Source organism: Lontra canadensis, unplaced genomic scaffold, assembly GCF_010015895.1.
Source record: "Lontra canadensis isolate GAN:19392208 unplaced genomic scaffold, GSC_riverotter_1.0 scaffold14, whole genome shotgun sequence".
Taxonomy (NCBI): Eukaryota; Metazoa; Chordata; class Mammalia; order Carnivora; family Mustelidae; genus Lontra; species Lontra canadensis.
The window spans coordinates 25,398,744-25,417,735 of record NW_022631008.1 but is presented as its reverse complement, the minus strand read 5'-3'; the positions used below and the strand labels follow the sequence as shown (position 1 = coordinate 25,417,735).

Below are 18,992 nucleotides of genomic sequence, written 5' to 3'. Positions count from 1 at the left end.
ATAACTTGATTAAAAGATTTAAGGGGTGCCCGGCTGGCTCAGTTGGTAGAACATCCGACTCTTGATCTCAGGATCATGAGGTCAAGCCCCATATTAGGTGTAGAGATTACTAAAAATAAATAAATAAGTAAAAGAACTAAAAAAAAATTATAGGTTACATATTAAAATCAGCTCTTGTGCTCACAAACCAGAAGTACTTTGAGAATTTAAAAAATATTTATTTTCATATATGGTTTTAGATAGAGTTGCAATCCAGCGCCTCAAAAAGTATTTTAAAAATTGTACAGTACAGTAGTATATGTGCATAGTCTGAGAAACATTTTCTCAGATATATATGTCATATATTTAGTATCTTTGGTTACCTTTTTTTGAGTTTGTATCACTTCCTTTTCCTCCTCCTTTAAAAACTTTCAGTAGCTCCTAAGTACATATGTGATAAAGTTCTCTCAGTTTCCCCCAACACTCACCTATTACCTGAATCTCAGCCTATTCCAAATTAAACCGATTATTACTTAACTTAACAATAATGCTGGAAAGTAGTTCACCTATAAAACTTGTAGCATTTTTTAATGAGTTCTCCCATTTAATTCTGAGATCTCAATAGACAGTTTATTTCCTGTCATTTCATCTTAGGCCTAAAGATGTTGAAAGCCAAACTTGGTTACAGAATGTTCATGAATCTTGTCAAACAATGATATGTATACAGGCAGTGTCTGACTTGTAAGTACATGCCTGACTTAACAAGTGAGCCATGTATAACGTTGCCTGAACCTTTAAAGCTATCTTTGTAGTGCAAGGAGAGCAAGCAAAGAAAAATCAAAGAAGCTTGGGACTATTTGTGGGTTCCCAAGGAGAAAATGGGGAGAGACTAGGAAAAATAGAAGTTGCTTTAGCAGAGCTGAGCCCAAGGACAGGCTGATTCCCAAGCAAAGCCTGCCTGCTTATATAGTAGACCCAAAACGTCCAAAAATCTTTGTCTAGATGGCCCAAATCTTTCATAAACTGAATATTGAACTTGAAGTTCAATGTTAAGCTTTCACTTGAGTTAAACTTTTTTTTTTTTTAATAGAAATAATCTCTGTGGAGTTCATTCAGTACATACTTATTGAGGGTCTACTATGTGTGAGGCACTTGGGCATTGGAAATACAGCTGTGAAAAATTAAAAAATTCTGATTTTGTGGAGCTTATATTCTATTGAATCAGACTAAATAAATAAATTAGTATGAGGTATCAGTACTTCATACAATAAATAGTGTGAACTGTTTCAAGAAGCCTTTCTTCCCAGCACATCAACCAGTTATTCTAAGAGGAATAGGGGTAGGTAGTATGAGTACCTTTTAGTAGACTTAGGTGGGGTCTTAGGGCAGATTCAGGTGAGTTCTGTAGTGGAGCTTTAAGCAGCATGAGGTTAGCAAAGGCCTGGGAAAAGACACTAAGGAGAGTGACAAGGATAGAAAAGTAGAGGAGGGAAGTTCTCAAAAACCGAGATGACTCATTTCATCATTTCTTTCTTAAAAATCAAATACACACACACACACACACACACACACACCCCAGATCTCATCCTGAATGTAAGAAAGGGAGATAGATTTTTTTTCCTTTCCTTTTGTCCTCAGAATCAAAAACTAAGACTAATACATAGTTATCAAAATTTATAAAATACTCATTAAAAGAAGCAACCCACCTTCTGCTGCTCAGGATTCAGACAGACCTGCATTCTAATCCCTGATTGCAATTTAATACTTTTATAATCTTGGGCAAGTTACCCATATTTTAGAAGTTTCTGCTTTATAAATTTGGAAATAGAAGTAAATATCTGCCTTGTATATGTCAGTTGCTTTAGTGTGTGACAGGTAGAAGTTGGTAAGTCACTAGTCTTATTAACCTGGAAAACCTGACCACAATTTAACATGCTTATTTTTGGGGGGGAAGTGTTTTTCTAATTTAAAACCACGACATTGTTTGGAATATTGTTAGTTACAAATATGGGTGATGGCCTATGAGTTTCTAAAACCCTATGCAGAGATTTAAAACTGCATTTCTAAAAGAAGAAACCCCAAAGGAGAGAATGAGAGCAAAAATCAGTCAACAGTCTTGCTCCTTTGTAAATGATAAATTCTAAAAATTAAATTGAAGAAGTGAGAAAAGTAGAGGACAAATAAGAGAACAACGTAAAATTAAAGTTCAGTGCTAAAAAGATCTCACTGTACTCAAAACATGATGTTGAAAGGAAAAAAAGTGCTTAGCAGACAAGCTATATATATAAAAACAGGAAGATATGAGCTGGAGGAAAAAAATTTTCTTTTTAATTAACACATAATATATTATTTGTTTCAGGGGTACAGATCTGTGAATCATCAGTCTTACACAATTCACAGCACTTACCATAGCACATACCCTCCCCAATGTCCATCACCCCGCCACCCCATCCCCTACCCCCCTCCACTACAGCAACCCTCAGTTTGTTTCCTGGGATTAAGCATCTCTTATGGTTTGTCTCCCTCTCTGGTTTCATCTTGTTTCATTTTTTTCTCCCTTCCCCTATGATCCTCTGTCTTGTTTCTCAGATTCCTATCAGTGCGATCATATGATAATTGTTTTTCTCTGATTGGCTTATTTTGCTTAGCATACTACCCTCTAGTTCCATCCACATCATTGCAAATGGCAAGATTTCGGGGGGGGGGGGTTGTTGGTGGCTGCATAATATTCCAGTGTGTGTGTGTGTGTGTGTGTGTAGCCACATCTTCTTTATCCATTCTTCTGTTGATGGACATCTAGGCTCTTCCCATAGTTTAGTTATTGTGGACACTGCTGCTATAAATAGTGGGGTGCATTCACCCCTTCAGATCACGACCTTTGTATCTTTGGGGTAAATACCCAGTAGTGCAATTGTTGGGTTGTAGAGTAGCTCTATTTTCAACCTTGTGAGGAACCTCCATACTGTTTTCCAGAGTGGCTGTACCAGCTTGCATTCCCACCAACAGTGTAGGAGGGTTCCCCTTTTGGAGGAAAAAATCTTGACAACATTAGTAAGCAGAAATTATCTTATAAACCAGCATTCTAAATAAAATGTTTTAAATGACAATAGGGCATTTTAAAAGAATGCTTTAAAGCTCACTCTTAAAGGCATTCTTTGGTTTAATGAATGAAACCACTGCTATATGTGTTTTCTAACCAATTATTAAATATAATTCCTATTCTAATGAATAGATCTACAAATCTGTAGTACTTTAATATAATTCCTATGGTAAAAGGGAAAATTCAAGATTTAATATGTGGTTTATGAAAGTGTTATTAGGCCTGTTGGACTGATAAGTGTTCGTTTTACTAAGATACATCTGTTCTTTTCCATGAATTAACTAGTTTTAAAAATCTAATGGATGTAGGAAAGCCAGTTGGTCAGGAGAGCAGCTAATTTGAGATTTATTTCCTCAATTTCAAACGAGAGTATGAGGCATGATTTCCTTTCTCAAGAAACGTATTATGTTAAACAAAATCCACCTTCATCCCTACACTTTGCTTCGTTCCTTTTGTTCTTCAGATCCACGATATTGCCTTGCCAAAATTGCCTCAGCAGCCTTGCTAACTTACCTCCCTGCCGCCAATGTTGCCCTTTGCAATATATTTTTCTAAACTGTAGTGAAATGCAAATCTGATGTTTTTCTACTGTTTAAAACTTTCAGTAAGTCCACAGTAGTCTTAAGAATGAAATTTACATTCTTTAATGAAGCTTGAACAAGGTCCCTCCCTACTGTTGATCTTTTATTTGAACTCTATTCACTGTCTATACCCACCAGCCCCCCTTCCAGACCAAATAAATTTCCTTTATTCAGCTTCTCTGTTTGGGCCACTCTCTCTCTCCTGCCTCTGGGCCTTTGCACATGCTGGTTCCTTTGCTTAGAGCTTTTATCTCTCAAGCCTTCCCTCCTTCCGCCCTCCCCACCCCCCAATTTCTTGCCAAGGCTTCTCCATTAATCCTCTGAGCCCCAGCTCAGATGTTCTTCCTTCAGGAAGCCTGTCTTACACCACAGCTTCAAGTCTAAACTCTCTAATACATCATAGTTCTCAGTTCAGATAAAGTCATTTGACATCACCCTGCTTTTACATAGGTATGTCAGCTCCTTTTTGAGACTATTAAGAGTTGAGACCATTACTAATAATTACATGTAAAAACCTTTGATACTGCTGAGTAAGTCTACCAAAACATTTTTAGGGGAAAGGAAATATCTCAGAATCACTGTTACTTCTTGGATTAATCAGGATTCTTCCTAGAAGAAATAAAATGTTGAAATACTTAAGTACTAGCAAACTTTATAAAGTAACTGCTAACCTCTAATGATAACCTGTGATAAATATCAAAAGCCTAGTGCTTTCCAATTATTGTTCTGTGATCAGGATTTCATTTTTTTAGCAGATGTTTATTGCATGCCAAGACATGCCTAGCACTGTGGGTTTGTTAGGAGAAGCACCCAGGACATCTAGCCTACCCAAGAAGTGAACTCTATTCCAAACTTTTTACTGAAAGTTTTGAAACAAAACATTTCCAGAAGTGAAATCTACACAGTGATATTTGCAGGTTATTATATTGCTAGGAATTCTTAGTTACTGTAGATTTATTTGGAGGCAACCCTTTATGTTGGAGAATAAAGTAACTAATTCACCATACTCCATATTGTAAAGGGCAGAAATTAGTACTCTTTGAAGAACTTAAGTCAGTCTTTATAGAGACCATAAAGCAATCTTGACATTTAATAACTTAAAGGTCCTCAGTAAATCACTGAGTTAGAATAGGAGTTAAAATTATTTTTCTTTTTATGTAAGGCAGCATCAAAATAAATAATTAAACTGAAATTTTCTGGGGGGGGGGAAGTAATCCTAATTGCAGTTTCCTATACAATTTTACTGTATGCTTCTTCAGTAAATATTTATCAAGCTCTAAGGTTCAAACCCTACTATATATATATATATAGCTTGCAGTTTTGATTTGCATTTAACTATTTTAAACCATTTTTGGATTAGCTAAATGCATGCATTTCCCTTGCCTCTCATTAAAAAATAGAAAGTTAAGCATTTTCCATTTTGCACATGTATCATTTTAATGTCACCAACAAGGTTATGCCCTAGTAGACAACTGACCCCACTGTTTTATCCCTTCCAGAAAATAAAAATCACAGCTCAACTCTTACAGCGGAGTCATCATTTTCATATACTTCTCTCATTATCTAGCAGTATGGCTCCCAACCTCATATATCAAGTCCATTTATGTTTCCAAGGAATTCCTCTACAAACAGTTTATCTTGGAGGGTATTGCTGCAAATTGAGTGTTTTACTGAGTTAATTTTTGCTGTTTGTTTGTTTGTGACTGAGTGGGCATTTGATTATATTGTTTGCTTTTGTGGTTGTGCTCAGAGGAAGAGAGCTTGGAAGCCTCTGTAGCCTTTTCTTTTGTGTTAATATTAACCCAAAATTGCTTTTCTTGATCAGTAAAAAAAAAAAAATTGTGCATGATTTTGCAATTTGTAAAAGCAGTGTATGAGAACACACAGCATTTACCTTATCTGGAGAAGATAAAAAATAACCATTTTAACCTGCTTTTAAAATATGACACTTTAAGAGCCGTAAGAGTAACTTCTCTTCTCTGAGACATTGTAACCTCACTTCTAAGACTGAAACTTACTTGCGTTTAGGAGTCCTGATTCTGTGTCTGTCAGTTTTATTGATTTAAACTCTGCTTGTTTCCTTCTGTCAGAATGTTCCAGCCTTTTTTTTTTTCTCTTAACCTGAACATGTAAACTTTTGAAAACACAAGAGCAGACATGCAAAAAGAGATTTTATTTAAAAGTTGATTTTTAAAAGAAGTTAATGAAGCCGTGTAAGGAAATAGTGTTAACACGGGACTTGAGAGATTCGTGTTCCAAGGTCAGCAATGTCAGTTATTTATGCTCCTTTAAAACCTGTATTTTCTCGAGTTCCTCATCAGATTTCAAAGTGAGAAATTCTTTCTTTAGAACCCAGGGCACTTATGAGAACATTAGAAATTTTAAAGCCTTCGAATATACTCGCAAAGAGAAAGGAAATTCAGAGATTGGCACCAAGGCTTATTATCCGTGTAGGAGAATGATTTTATAGTTTGTACATAGCTTACCAAAACTAATTTTATATTGAATATAGGCCATAGCCCCGTACTTGTTCCAACATTTTGTGCCCATTCAGCGATGTTTGGGCATTATGGGAAAGGACGAAGGGGACTGCAATAGTTCATAAAATGTAAAGCGAACTCGGTTCCTCCTGTGGGTGTCAGGGTCAGCACAGAGGCTGGTCGCCGTTTCGTTCAAGGTAAATGAATCCGAGAGGGTGGAAGGAGGTCAGGCTCTCGACTGCTGATGCTAGGGCAGGGGCACATTTGCCTTTCACTGACGCCTAAGGGCCCGCGCTGCACCTTCAGCCATAGCGCCCCCGGGCCGAACCCGCTCCTGGCGTGAGAATTAGCTTCTGGGGGGGGCTCGGACGCTCGAGGTTGTTTTTCCGCCGGGCCTCCGCAGACCGCCCGTCACCCTCCGCTCCGCCGCGCTAAGGGGGCGGCACTCCGCGGCCCCGGGGGCCGGCATCGGCGCATGCGGCCGCCGTGCGGGCGGAGTGACGGCGGGGGCGGGGCTGCGCGGCCTGTTTGTCGGGGCCGCAGTGCTGCCGCGGTCCGCGCTGACTGAGGCGCTGCAGCCCGGAGCCCGGCGCTCAGGTCAGCGCTCGCCTTCTCGGCCCCGCCGCCGTTCTCCTGCACGTCGGCAGCGCTCCCCGCGCCGACATGCGCCTGGCCACCACAGCGAACGAGGCGTACACGGCCTCGCTGGCCGTCTCGGAGCTGCTGGGCTGCAAGCAGTGCGGCGGGGGCCGCGGCCAGGACGAGGTACCCGGGCGAGGGGTCGGGAGGGCGGGTACCGGGCAGAGCTGCCCGGGCTGCCCCGAGATCGCGACGCCTCCCCGCCTCCCTACCGAACAGCTGCGGAGAACGCTTCTCAGGGAGGGCGCCCCTGGAGCAACCGCCCGGCCGGCCGCGCAGCCCGGCGGGGGCGTCTCGGGCTGGCCGGCGCCCCTCAGGGGAAGGGGCGGCCTGTGGTGGGGGGAGAGACGGTTTCCATCGTGAGTCGGGCCCGGGCAGAAAATGCTGAGGCTGGCAGCGACAGCCGCCTCGGTCCTTTAAAGGGAGTCTCCAAAACGTAAATAACGTTGTCTTCTGTACAAGTCTCCACAAGTCAGAACCGAACAAAGCTCTAGTCTTACGGTAGAACAGCCTGTGGATTTTTTTCCCCCTTCAGCGTCCTGTCAAAACAGATTATCAGCGACCCCCTCCCCCTTTGCCTCCTACTTAAAAAAAGAAAAAAATACATTGGAGTCAGTTGAAAGATAATGTTGCCTGGAATACGTATGTTCTGCCAGCTCTATGACGTTATGCAGTGCTCACCCTTGTTTATTAACCTTCCCTTTTGTGTCTGAAATGGCCTTCAGAAAGCTGTTTAATTGTCACATTTTGTATTTTTTCCTAAGTGGTTGTAAATAGGGCCCTATTTGAAAGTTGGGGATAAACCTAATTAAAAATCGAACCTTTAAAAGGCTCTTGATTCAAAAGGTGACAAGGAGAAAGTAGAGAAATAGTTATTAAAATTTGAAATGAAATCAGAATGCTGTGTTGTCTTAGTTCAAGAAATCCAAATAGGAAGTAATTGGTCTGCAGCATTGATTGCCCACTTAAATGACTGTTTTCGTATTTATATTTTTTTGGAGATGGAGTCTGCATTGTGAGTATACCACATATAGTCATTTAACTTTAAATGAAGACACCTTCTCATGAGGTTTTTAGAACAAACTTTTCTAGATTTTAAAATTCATAGGCACATAATACACTCCTGATTGTTTACAGATAATACAACCTTAAAAAAAAAAACTTGTTATAACTGTTTGTTTGGAAACTCTGTCAAAGAGAGAAAACTGTATGAAAGTGTTGAAATAGCATTTATGGTTTCTGTTTGCAGGCCATAAGAGATCTTTTCTCATTTTGAATAGAAGTGATCCCCAGTCATTGTGCTTGAATAGATCTGTTATTTCTGGTGGTATTTGTGTGCAGAACCCTGGTTCTGGCCCAGATCTACAATCTCTAAATATAGCCATGTAAACTGGAAGATAAAGAGATACATTTTAGCTTGCACATTGATTACAGTGCTTATGGGATTGTATTTAGGAAGTGGCTGTAGAGTTCTATTTTATTTTTAACACACCCAGCATGTGGGAAAATAAGTTAGGAAGTAGTGCTTTATAGGAAAACTTTACAAAAGAATTAAGAACATGACTCTCAAATGGCAAACTTACATAGTGCTTTAAAAATGAGACACTTTTCAGGGATGGAACTCCTGATCAAAGTATAAAATACACATATGACTAAGTCAGCCTTACAAATCTAGTATTTTGAAGTCTGTGGCTTATTTTTTTAGAATGCATTTCATAGAAGACTGGATACTGGGAAAACGAGGTAACTTTGAATATTTCTAAGTTCCCAAGTAGAGTTAATGACAGTTTTAAAAGAAGCACCAGTACATTTGTTATAGCAGGATTTTTTTTTAAAAGATTTTATTTATTTATTTGACAGAAATCATAAGTAGGCAGAGAGGCAGGCAGAGAGAGAGAGAGGAGGAAGCAGGCTCCCTGCCAAGCAGAGAGCCCGATGCAGGACTCAATCCCAGGACCCTGAGATCATGACCTGAGCCGAAGGCAGAGGCTCAACCCACTGAGCCACCCAGGCACCCAGGATTTTTTTTTTTTTTATAACACTTCTACATCTCTTCATTTTTAAAATGGGCTAGCACCCATCTATAAGTGATTCTTCTGAAGTGATTCTCCTGAAGAAGGGAGAGTGGAGTGGGAGCTTTCACATTTTACACAATTTATTGTTTCGTTGAAGTGTGTTTCAAAAAGCACATGCTGCTTTTGTAATTTTTTTAAATCAAAATTAATATCAGTACTGTGGTTATTGGTATAAAACGTCTAGAGAGTTTTTTAAAAGTGCCCCAAGTGCAGTGAGAAAAATCATTCAAATAACTTAATTATATTTACTTTTCAACTAGTTTTGCAAGTGGGTAAATACCAAAAGCCAAGAAATGCTTTTATTTTGCATTTGTGGCAAATCATTCATTCTTTCACTTAAGGATATTGCTATAGATTCATAAATGTATCTTTAATACATTTGGAAATTATGATTAGAACTTACTCCTAGTGTACAAACACTGATTCATATAGTGATTATTAGTCTTTCTGTGATACTGTCAAGTCAGCATTTAAGAATTTTTATATAGTGAAAATTAGTGTGTTAATATTATACACTAATGAAGAAGTAGATCTTATGTCAGAGTTTTGCAGCAGTGTTGTCATGGCAGAGGCTGTTGCTCTCTTTTTCAAAATGCTGATTAGGAGGATTGTTGAGAGGGAAGAACTGTTAGTTCCCAAGTTAGTTTTTCCAGCCACACCTTCAGGGAGAGCCTGTGAGCTTTGTGCTGTGATTAGCATCTACATCTGCTTTTTAAACAAGACCACTTGCTGTTGGCAGTTCTGCCTCTTGGAATCTGGATTGGCCAAAATTTGTTCCAAGTCTATAATTCATTTTCTTTAACAGCTACAGATAAGGCACAATCGAAGTAACCTGCAGGAAGTTATGAAATGTGGTTCGTTTAGCTTATGATCACCCTATTGAAGAACTGCAGTACCTTTTTAAAATCAGTACCTGCTAGAAAATAGCGTAACTAATTTTGTCATGTTGCCTAGGAAAAGAAGTGTTTCAAAAATGAATTTTCCAGGGGCGCCTGGGTGGCTCAGTGGGTTAAAGCCTCTGCCTTCGACTCAGGTCATGATCCCAGAGTTTTGGGATCGAGCCCCGCATCAGGCTCTCTGCTCGGCAGGGAGACTGCTTCCTCCTCTCTGCCTGCCTCTGCCTACTTGTGATCTCTCTCTCTCTGTCAAATAAATAAAATAAAATGTTAAAAAAAAAAAAGAATTTTCCAGAAAGTTGAAACTTTTAACTTTTTAGAAACAAAGGATACTACTGAATGACAATAGTGGTATCCAAAAGGACCTTTAAGGTATCAAAAACTCTTAAAGAGGCTCAAAAGAGTAATTAAAGATACCAACTGGATTTCTGGATTTCCTGGATTCAGCCTCTATCTCTACCACTCATAATACTGAGCTAGGTACTTGATTTTAAATTGTATACATATATTTATAAAACATTATATGTAATTATAAGTATGTTATAGAAATTATATATATACATATATGTGTATATATATATATAATGTGATATATATAAAAATATAAATAATTTGTAAAATGATCTCCTGACTGCCTGAATCTGGACTGGGATAAATTGGAATGGAGTCTTAGAGTTCATCATATTCTTGTATCCTTCTCATGTACCTAGTCTATTAAGAAAGAGAACAAAGAACGTCTTTTTGAGTCTAGCCTTCAAATGTAGGAGAATAAATTGATGTGGGTCTAGAACAGTGCTATTTCCCATTATATCAGTCTTGACCAACTCTTTTTGTGAAAGACTTGATTTTTTTAAGTATGTGGGTATCCATCCCCCTTCTCCCCTTTCCCCAGTCTTTTCTTTCACTTCCTCTCCATTTCTTTCCTACCATTTCGCTTTCTGCTTTTACATGGCACAAACCTCTCACAACCTCTTCAGCCAAGTAGGAAATTGACCCTGGTAGTCTAAGTGTGAGCTGCGTAAAATTCTATTTTACCTGGAACTACCCTTAAGTAAAATAATGAAATTGAAAATCTCAAATGTCAGAGACTTTTCCCATTCCTTTCCTTTCATAGTTTTTCTACTTTCTGTCTCCAGCTTTCTTGCCAGACTGGTACTTCATCAAAGAATGAATGTGACCTTAGAACTAAGAGGTTATTAGCATAATGGGTCTATAATCCATTCCCATGTTTGCTTTTGACTAACATCCTGCTTTGAAACACATAGTTTTCATTCTAAAAGAATATATTTCTAAAGGAACCAAGAAGGAAGGAAGGTTTTGCCCATTGAAGGCAAGGAATAGGGAGACAGTAATACCAACATAACCACCAAATTTGGCTGTAGGGGTGGACTTTCACAGTTTTGAGAATTACATGGGACCATCGGAAAGACCCTTGCCATACCTATAGGAAAATACTCCATTCCTGAAACTTTGATAGCCAGTTTCTTGGAATTCTAAAGCTATTCTTTTATGATAGTTGAATATATTTTTGGTATAGAAACAAAACCAAGTAATATAATTCAACCTCTTTAAGGCACATGTGCTATCAGTCTTGTTATTAAAAATATGTATATGCCACCCACATGTTGCTGTAGTTGTAAAATAAAGTCCTAGAAATGGAATTATAAATGTTTTCCCCTGTCTTTACAGATAGTAACATAATATATATGTATTATGCACTTTGCTCCCCCACTATACTATACACACACACACACACACACACACATATATATACACTACATATATATACATGTATATATACTACATATATATATACACACTGTATATGTATATGTATATATCTATATCCTGGAGATCTTTTAAAGCCAACTCATGTAGAATTGCTTCATTCTTTGTAAGGACTACATGCTATTCTAGTCTGTGGTCATACTACATTGAAACAGTCTTGTTGAGTACTTAGGTTGTTTTATATCTTGTACTATTATAAACAATGTTGGAGCGATTGTCTTTTTACATGTGACATTTCTGTGAGTACAGGTTAACATATGAGACAAAATTGTTGACTCAGAGGATTTCTGACTTCTTAATTTCAGTCATTATTACAAATTGCACTCTATAGGTTGTAGTAGTTTATACTTCTTACGTATTTCTTGATCTCATTTCCTCACACTTCAGAACACTCCCATCAGAAATGTGTAAGTAATGAATGTCTGTTTATCCACCTCCTCTTCAACACAGCTATTATTAAACTTTTGATCTAAAGCAATCTTTTAGGTGAAAAATAGTATCTCAGTGTAGTTAACTTGAAGTTTGATTGTGAGGTTGATCATTTTTCAGCCATTTGTATTTCCTTTTCTTGGAACTGTCCATGTCCTCTGTTAATTTTTCTGTCAGGTTTTTGGGGGTTTTCTGATTTGTAGGAATCTTCATGTATTCAAGAAATTTAGCCTTTTTGATATAGGAGTTGCAAATCTATTTTGCAGTTTTCTGTTTGGTTTTGACTTTTTATATGTTTATTTTTCCCATGTGAAAGTCTTTTATGTCATCAGACTTATCAGTCTTCTATTTTATAACATCTGGGTTTTATGGCATTCTTAGGCCTAACTTCATTCTATGAGTGTTTTCTTTTAACACTAATGTTTTCTTGTTTTTGTTTTTACACTTATCTCTGAAGTATTGAGTCAAGTATGATTTATGGTTCCAACTTCACTTTTTTCTGAGCGGCTATCTAGTTGTATCGATATTATTTGTTGAATAATCTGTTTCTCCTCCATTTGGAATGCTACCTTTTTATATACTAAGGCCTCAAGAGAAATAGTGTCTCTTAGGTATAAAATGAATAATAAACCCTTGAAATGGGTGTATTCCTAAAATGCATCTTATTTAAATAAGATAGTGAAGAAATTAGAAGGAATAAATATTGATTTTAATCTTAATGTTTTGCCCAATATATTTTGTTTGAAATCTGTGTAATTGGATCAGAAATTCAGCAGTTAGAAAAGCTAATAGAGTCATTGTTTTTATATAAAAGGCTGCATTTGTGCCAAGATGATGTATTGAATAGCAAGCAGGGATGTAGGGTTTTTTCTTGCATTTTTTATAGGCTACTAAAATCAAGACATGCACATGGCCATACCAGTGAATTGAGTGCCTCCTCTAATGAAGGCTTCAGTTAGAGCACTGCTGTGTTGAGTCTCAGTGTGGAATAACCGGAGTAAGACATCACTGGCTTCTAGCACGTGGCTATTTGAATTATATTTCATAGAATTAGTTGGCAGTTATAGCCCACTTTGAATCCAAGTCTTAAGTTCTCCCAATAAAGATTTACTTCTGTTTTGTCCTGCCTGCCTAATTTTAAAAAGTCCATTCTGCTCAAAAGGTTTTCATTCACTTGGACCAGATTTTTTGAATTGGTGCCACGTATCCATCTCTGTTTGCTCCCCCCCTCTTTTTTCTTTCTTTGAAAGGAACATCCTGAAGGACTTTTGGAAGCAGTAGAGAGTTGAAATAGTATTTGTATGTAATTATATAAGCAAGGGTTGATAATTAGATGTGAAAACTCTAGAAATTATTTTTGTTTGTTTTCTTTGAAACCAGATTGATTGATAAGACATGAACCTTAAAAAAAAAAAGTTGTATTATTTTAGTTTTGTTCCTGTAGCACTCTGTATTGGGGGAAAAGATGGACCCCTACTGCTTGATTATCAGTTTTTGTTAACTATATTATACTATCACATAAAATATAGGATTCTAGTAGACTCCAGATACAGGATTCTAAATTCACTATGTCAAAGGGCAGAAAACCTTTATTTCTTATATCTTAATTAGTTGAGCTTCTCAAAAATATAAAGAGGGGTACCTGGGTGGCTCAGGTCATGATCCCAGGGTCCTGGGATTGAGCCCCACCTCGGGCTCCCTGCTTGGTGGGAAGCCTGCTTCTCCCTCTCTCACTCTCCCTGCTTGTGTTCCTTCTCTTACTATGTCTCTCTCTGTCAAATAATAAATAAAATCTTATATATATATATATGTGTGTGTGTGTGTATGTATATATATATATATATATATATAATAAAGATGATAACATTATATTGTATAAAACTTAAAGCAAACTCACAAAATTAGTTTCTCTAAGATTGTTTTACTCTGCCACAGAGAAAACATGCCCTGCAGTAATTTCTCTTTTGTGGATTTAAGTCACTGCTTTCTATATTTCATAGTATTTCTTCTCTTATTGTGAAGTGTTATTATAGCTGTAATGATAATTACACTCCTTTTAGTTTAAGACATCTAGGTAGAAGTTAGGACTTTCTCATTTCCTGACAAGATACACAGGGATTAGTGTTTTGGTTGGTTGAGTTTTGGATATACAAACACATTGGTCTTATTTTGTATCACTGACAGTCCACAGGGTTGGTTGCTGTGTGCTGAACTTTCTGTTCCAGAATTTCTGCCAAGTACTTTATGCAAAACTCTGTTTTTAGTGAAGCAGGTTTAATTGTCTTTAGTCATATTATAAGCTCTTGTCAGCTATGTGATGCAAACAGAGGAGTTGGTATGTATATATAGCAATGAAAACAAACCACCAAAACAAGCCTGTCTCTGTTCAACTGGTTGTTTTTCCCTCCCATTCCTGTAGCCTCAGTTCATGTTGTTTACTGCTGGAGGCTTGAGATGGTGTAATTTTATTTTCTAGGAACTTGGAATTAGAATTCCTCGACCACTAGGACACGGACCAAGCAGATTCATCCCAGAAAAGGAGGTATGTTGTTTGTGAAAGTACATAGTGAACTGTATGCTTTTAAGGAAAAGCTTTCATGACCCACATCTTGGCATCTGAACAACTGTTGGACAACATGTTTTTTACTCAGTGTTGATCACAGTTAATAATCATGCTTTGGCAGTGAATCTGTGGTATTAGAAAGCTGTTACAGTCAGGTTGATTTCTAGTATTTCATGATGCTTTTCTAACACCCGTATTTAATCAAGGAAAGCTAAGACTTGTTTTTGACCAGTGATTCTCCATCTCCTCATATTTGGATGTTTAGGTGTCTGCCCATAGGCTGAGTTACTTGGTCAGCCATATCCACAGACTGGTATCAATGCAAGATTGGATCTTTAATTCTAAATATGTAGAAATTTCTGTGCTTTGTTTTCAAAGATTGTTTGATGTTAATTTTGGTTCTCCTTAAATGAGTGAGAGTAGGCGTTATAAGGAAAGGGGAAAAGCTTTAGTGTCTGTTTGCAAGCTCTGCAAATTTGATAATCTAAATCTGCTGCTTTATCTGGATTCTGGCCAAGTCTGCAAGCAACCTATCTAGATGGCCTTTAATGTTCAACCTTTGTTGTTTATCTCCTTCTACATAATATGTGACTGTTTATTCTTCTATTTTGCTACCCGGTTGAGTTAAATTTTCAGAGTTATAACACCTCTCTCCAGTCAGATTTAACCTGCTTCTAGATGACACTTAAAGAAAATAGGTATACACTGCATTCTAACACCAATTTACAATTTATGTAACCATGGTTTTCCTCTCTTTTATACAGATTCTCCAAGTGGGGAGTGAAGACGCACAGATGCATACTTTATTTGCAGATTCTTTTGCTGCTTTGGGTCGTTTGGATAACATTACATTAGTGATGGTTTTTCACCCGCAATATCTAGAAAGTTTCCTAAAAACTCAACACTATCTACTGCAAATGGATGGGCCATTACCCCTACATTATCGGCACTACATTGGAATAATGGTTTGTATACATAAAGTGAAAAATCCTGCCTCCTTTATTAATCTTTTTAAGAGATGGCTAATGCTTTAAATACAGGATAAATACTTATATGCTGACTTCTAATTGGATTCCTGTTAGGTATTATGTGGTTTTCCTCTTTCTAAGTAAGTATACTCAGTGTAACAGTAAAAAGAAATATGTATTTATATACTCTTGAGAACCATTTTCCATTAAATGAGAATAAAGAAGAACAAAGGATTTAGTCCACTATTACAGATAGCTCACATTGACATAAGTGGTGCTACTCCTGTTCAGTTTTTAAATTGTACTCCATTATTTAATGGTTGGCACCTTTATTGAAGTTTGTTAATCTGAGGATCTGAAAGTTGTTATATAAACACAATTTCTAAGGTTCAAATACTTTTATCATATATTTTGTTTGTTCTTGAGGTATTTTGGAGGTGCTTTCTATGGTATGTGTGATCTTTTTAATGTTTATATGAAACTATTTCTGTAGTTTATGGAAAATTTGCAAACATACTAATCAGAAACTTTTAATATTTATAGTTGGATTGATCTTTTTGTTTTCTCTTAAGGCTGCAGCAAGACACCAGTGTTCCTACTTAGTGAACCTCCATGTAAATGATTTCCTTCATGTTGGTGGGGACCCCAAGTGGCTTAATGGTTTAGAGAATGCTCCTCAAAAACTACAGAATTTAGGAGAACTTAACAAAGTGTTAGCACATAGACCTTGGCTTATTACCAAAGAACATATTGAGGTAAGTAGAAGTAATATATCTAGGGTGTCCCTTAGAGATTTTTTTTTAAATAGACTTTTATTTTTTAGAGCAATTTTAGGTTTACAGAAAGTGCAGAGTTCCTGTGTTCCACTCCCTTGAACCTCCCCCCAAGTCTTTCCTATTAACATCTAGCATTAGTATGGTGTATGTGCTATAATCAAAGAATCAATATTGATATATTACTCTTAACTAAAGTCTGTAGTTTACATTAGGGTCCACTCTTTGTGTTCTACAGGTCTATAGGTTTTGACAAATGCATGTCATCTGTCCACCATTATATTATCATATAAAATAGTTTCACTGCTCTAAGAATCCTCTGTGCTCTACTTAATTCATCTCTCTCCCCTGATCATTTTACTATAATTTTGCCCTTTCAGAATGTTAGAGTTGGAATCATACAATATATTGCCTTTCCAGATTAGCTTCTTTTACTTATCAATATGCATTTAAGATTCCTCTGTGCATTTTGTAGGCTTGATGGCTCATTTCTTTATTACTGAATAATACAATGTAGGGAAGGTACCACAGTTTATTTGAAAGCCATCCTGGTTATTTACCGTTTTGAGCATTTGGCGAGGGGGTGGATGTAAGTTTTCAATTCAGGTAAATAACTAGGAATATGATTGTTGGATTGCATGGCAAACCTATGTTTAGCTTTGTAAGAAACTGAAACAGTCGTCTTAAGTGGCTACAACAGTTTGCATTCCCACCAGCAATGGATGAGCATTCCTTTTTCTCCACATCCTTACCAGCATTTGATGTATCAGTGTTTCAGATTTTAGCCATTCTGATAGGTGTGAAGTGGCATCTTATGTATCTTTTTCAAATGCAATTTGAAGTAGGTCTTTCTGGTTCTGTTTATTAATAGAATAAAGGTAGATTGACATTCCCTAAAAGTAACTACCATGCAGTAGAAATTCTTAAAAATACAACATATTTTGGGGCTTATCTTTCTATTTCATAGAACATTTTAGATATTATTACATAATTGAAGCATCTGATTAAGATATAAAATTTGAATATGATTAACGTAGTGTCTGTTGTATCATTTGGTAATGGAAAATTATACAAGATTATAAAACAGATAATGAAGCAGAAGGGATACAAATTTGTAAGACTTTGAAAAATTGTAGCCTTTACCTTGAGCATAGTTTTTAAAATAAATATTATAATTTGATGATGTAGGAATATTCAGAGTCAAGTTGTTCAAACGACTGTCTTTAAGATTTCTTGAGAAAGCTTGATGATAGAGAAAAACACAGGCATATCTTATACAGTAGCTGCACTTGAAATACGTCTGGATTGAGACTTTGAACTAACAGCAGTTAATGCATTTATAATCCACCATCTGAAATATGGCAACTGCATTTAAGCAAAGTGCATTCTATTACATTTAAATCAGGATTTCAGAAAATCAAAATAATAATGAAAGTGTCATTAGCAGGTTATGTTAAGCTCTATTTGAAAATAAGTAATTATTTTAGCAAATTCTGGATTCTGCATGTCTCAAATTATAATTTTACTCTAGGTTTTATGTAGTGACTAAGCCTGTTTTAAAGAGATTAAATACCAAGATGAACTATTCACTTTTACCAACACTGTAACCCAGTGTATAAATATGTTCTCATTTTTTTTTTCCTTAAGGGACTTTTAAAAGCCGAAGAGCACAGCTGGTCCCTTGCAGAACTGGTACATGCAGTAGTTCTCCTCACACACTATCATTCTCTTGCCTCATTCACATTTGGCTGTGGAATCAGTCCAGAAATTCATTGTGATGGTGGCCACACATTCAGACCTCCTTCGGTTAGTAACTACTGCATCTGTGACATTACAAATGGCAATCACAGTGTGGATGAGATGCAGGTCAACTCAGCAGGAAATGTTTCGGTAAGTATTATCTGTTACAGGATTATCATCATAAGACTAACCACAGTAATTGCTGTTTTATTATTTTTTTCATGTGACTTAGAAAACCCACCCTTGAAGTCCATAGAGATATTAGGCCCCTCTATCTGTTCATTCCTCTAAATGCCCAGCACTCATTTAGTGCTAAGGGATATGTAAAATTTTAAGACCCTCGAGTAATTTTAGGATCAGGAGCCATCAGCATGTGCCCCATCAGAGCCAGCCAGTATTGGATGGTGCTGCAGTGAGATGAGGGGAGGCTGAGGTCATGCAACTTGGTGGTCCAAGACTTCCTGATGCTGATCACATTCTTTTCCTTCCTTTTGCATAAAAGAAACAGGCTGGTTTCATAATTATCTTTCAGAAGATTTAATCAGCCTTTACCTGGAAATTTCTCCTTTTGTAAAATTCTTTCTCATGTTTAACTTGGCACAAATATATATAAAAGTGAATGTAAATTTATTAAAACATTTTCACTTCTATTTCTCCTTTTCTCTGGCTTTTATATTTTCTCAATTTTGTTATTCCTTTGAAACAGATTAGAACAAGTTGAATTTTCTATAAGCAGGTTTTAATTTCCTGAATATGATGAGTCAAAATTCCTTTTTCATTCCTTTGCTGTAGTGAAAGTTTACTTATGTTTCCAAAGAGAAATCACAGAAATAGCATCACAGTCTTCTAAATACTTCGCATAGATTTTCTGAGTTATATTGTTCCTTTGGAGCAGATTTAAACAGTTTGAATTGCCTTTAGTGTATATATTTGACTGTGGGCAAGTTACCTAACCTCCCTGAGCCTCTGTTCTTTCATTCA

General features: G+C 36.9%; 1 protein-coding gene across 2 annotated transcripts in view; it reads left to right on the top strand.

Annotated features, from left to right (window-relative positions):
• Nucleotides 1-18,992, top strand: part of SESN1 (sestrin 1) — a 116,623-nt gene that overhangs the window by 88,907 nt on the left and 8,724 nt on the right. Inside the window, exons 1-5 of one of the 2 annotated variants that reach the window (XM_032858270.1) lie at nt 6,681-6,905; nt 14,444-14,509; nt 15,295-15,495; nt 16,071-16,253; nt 17,919-18,161. In XM_032858270.1, coding sequence (XP_032714161.1) covers nt 6,804-6,905; nt 14,444-14,509; nt 15,295-15,495; nt 16,071-16,253; nt 17,919-18,161 — 795 coding nt within the window. In that variant the 5' untranslated portion in view covers nt 6,681-6,803. Of the gene's footprint in view, nt 1-6,680; nt 6,906-14,443; nt 14,510-15,294; nt 15,496-16,070; nt 16,254-17,918; nt 18,162-18,992 lie in introns of those variants that run through there. The other variant, XM_032858269.1, reaches the window with a different exon arrangement.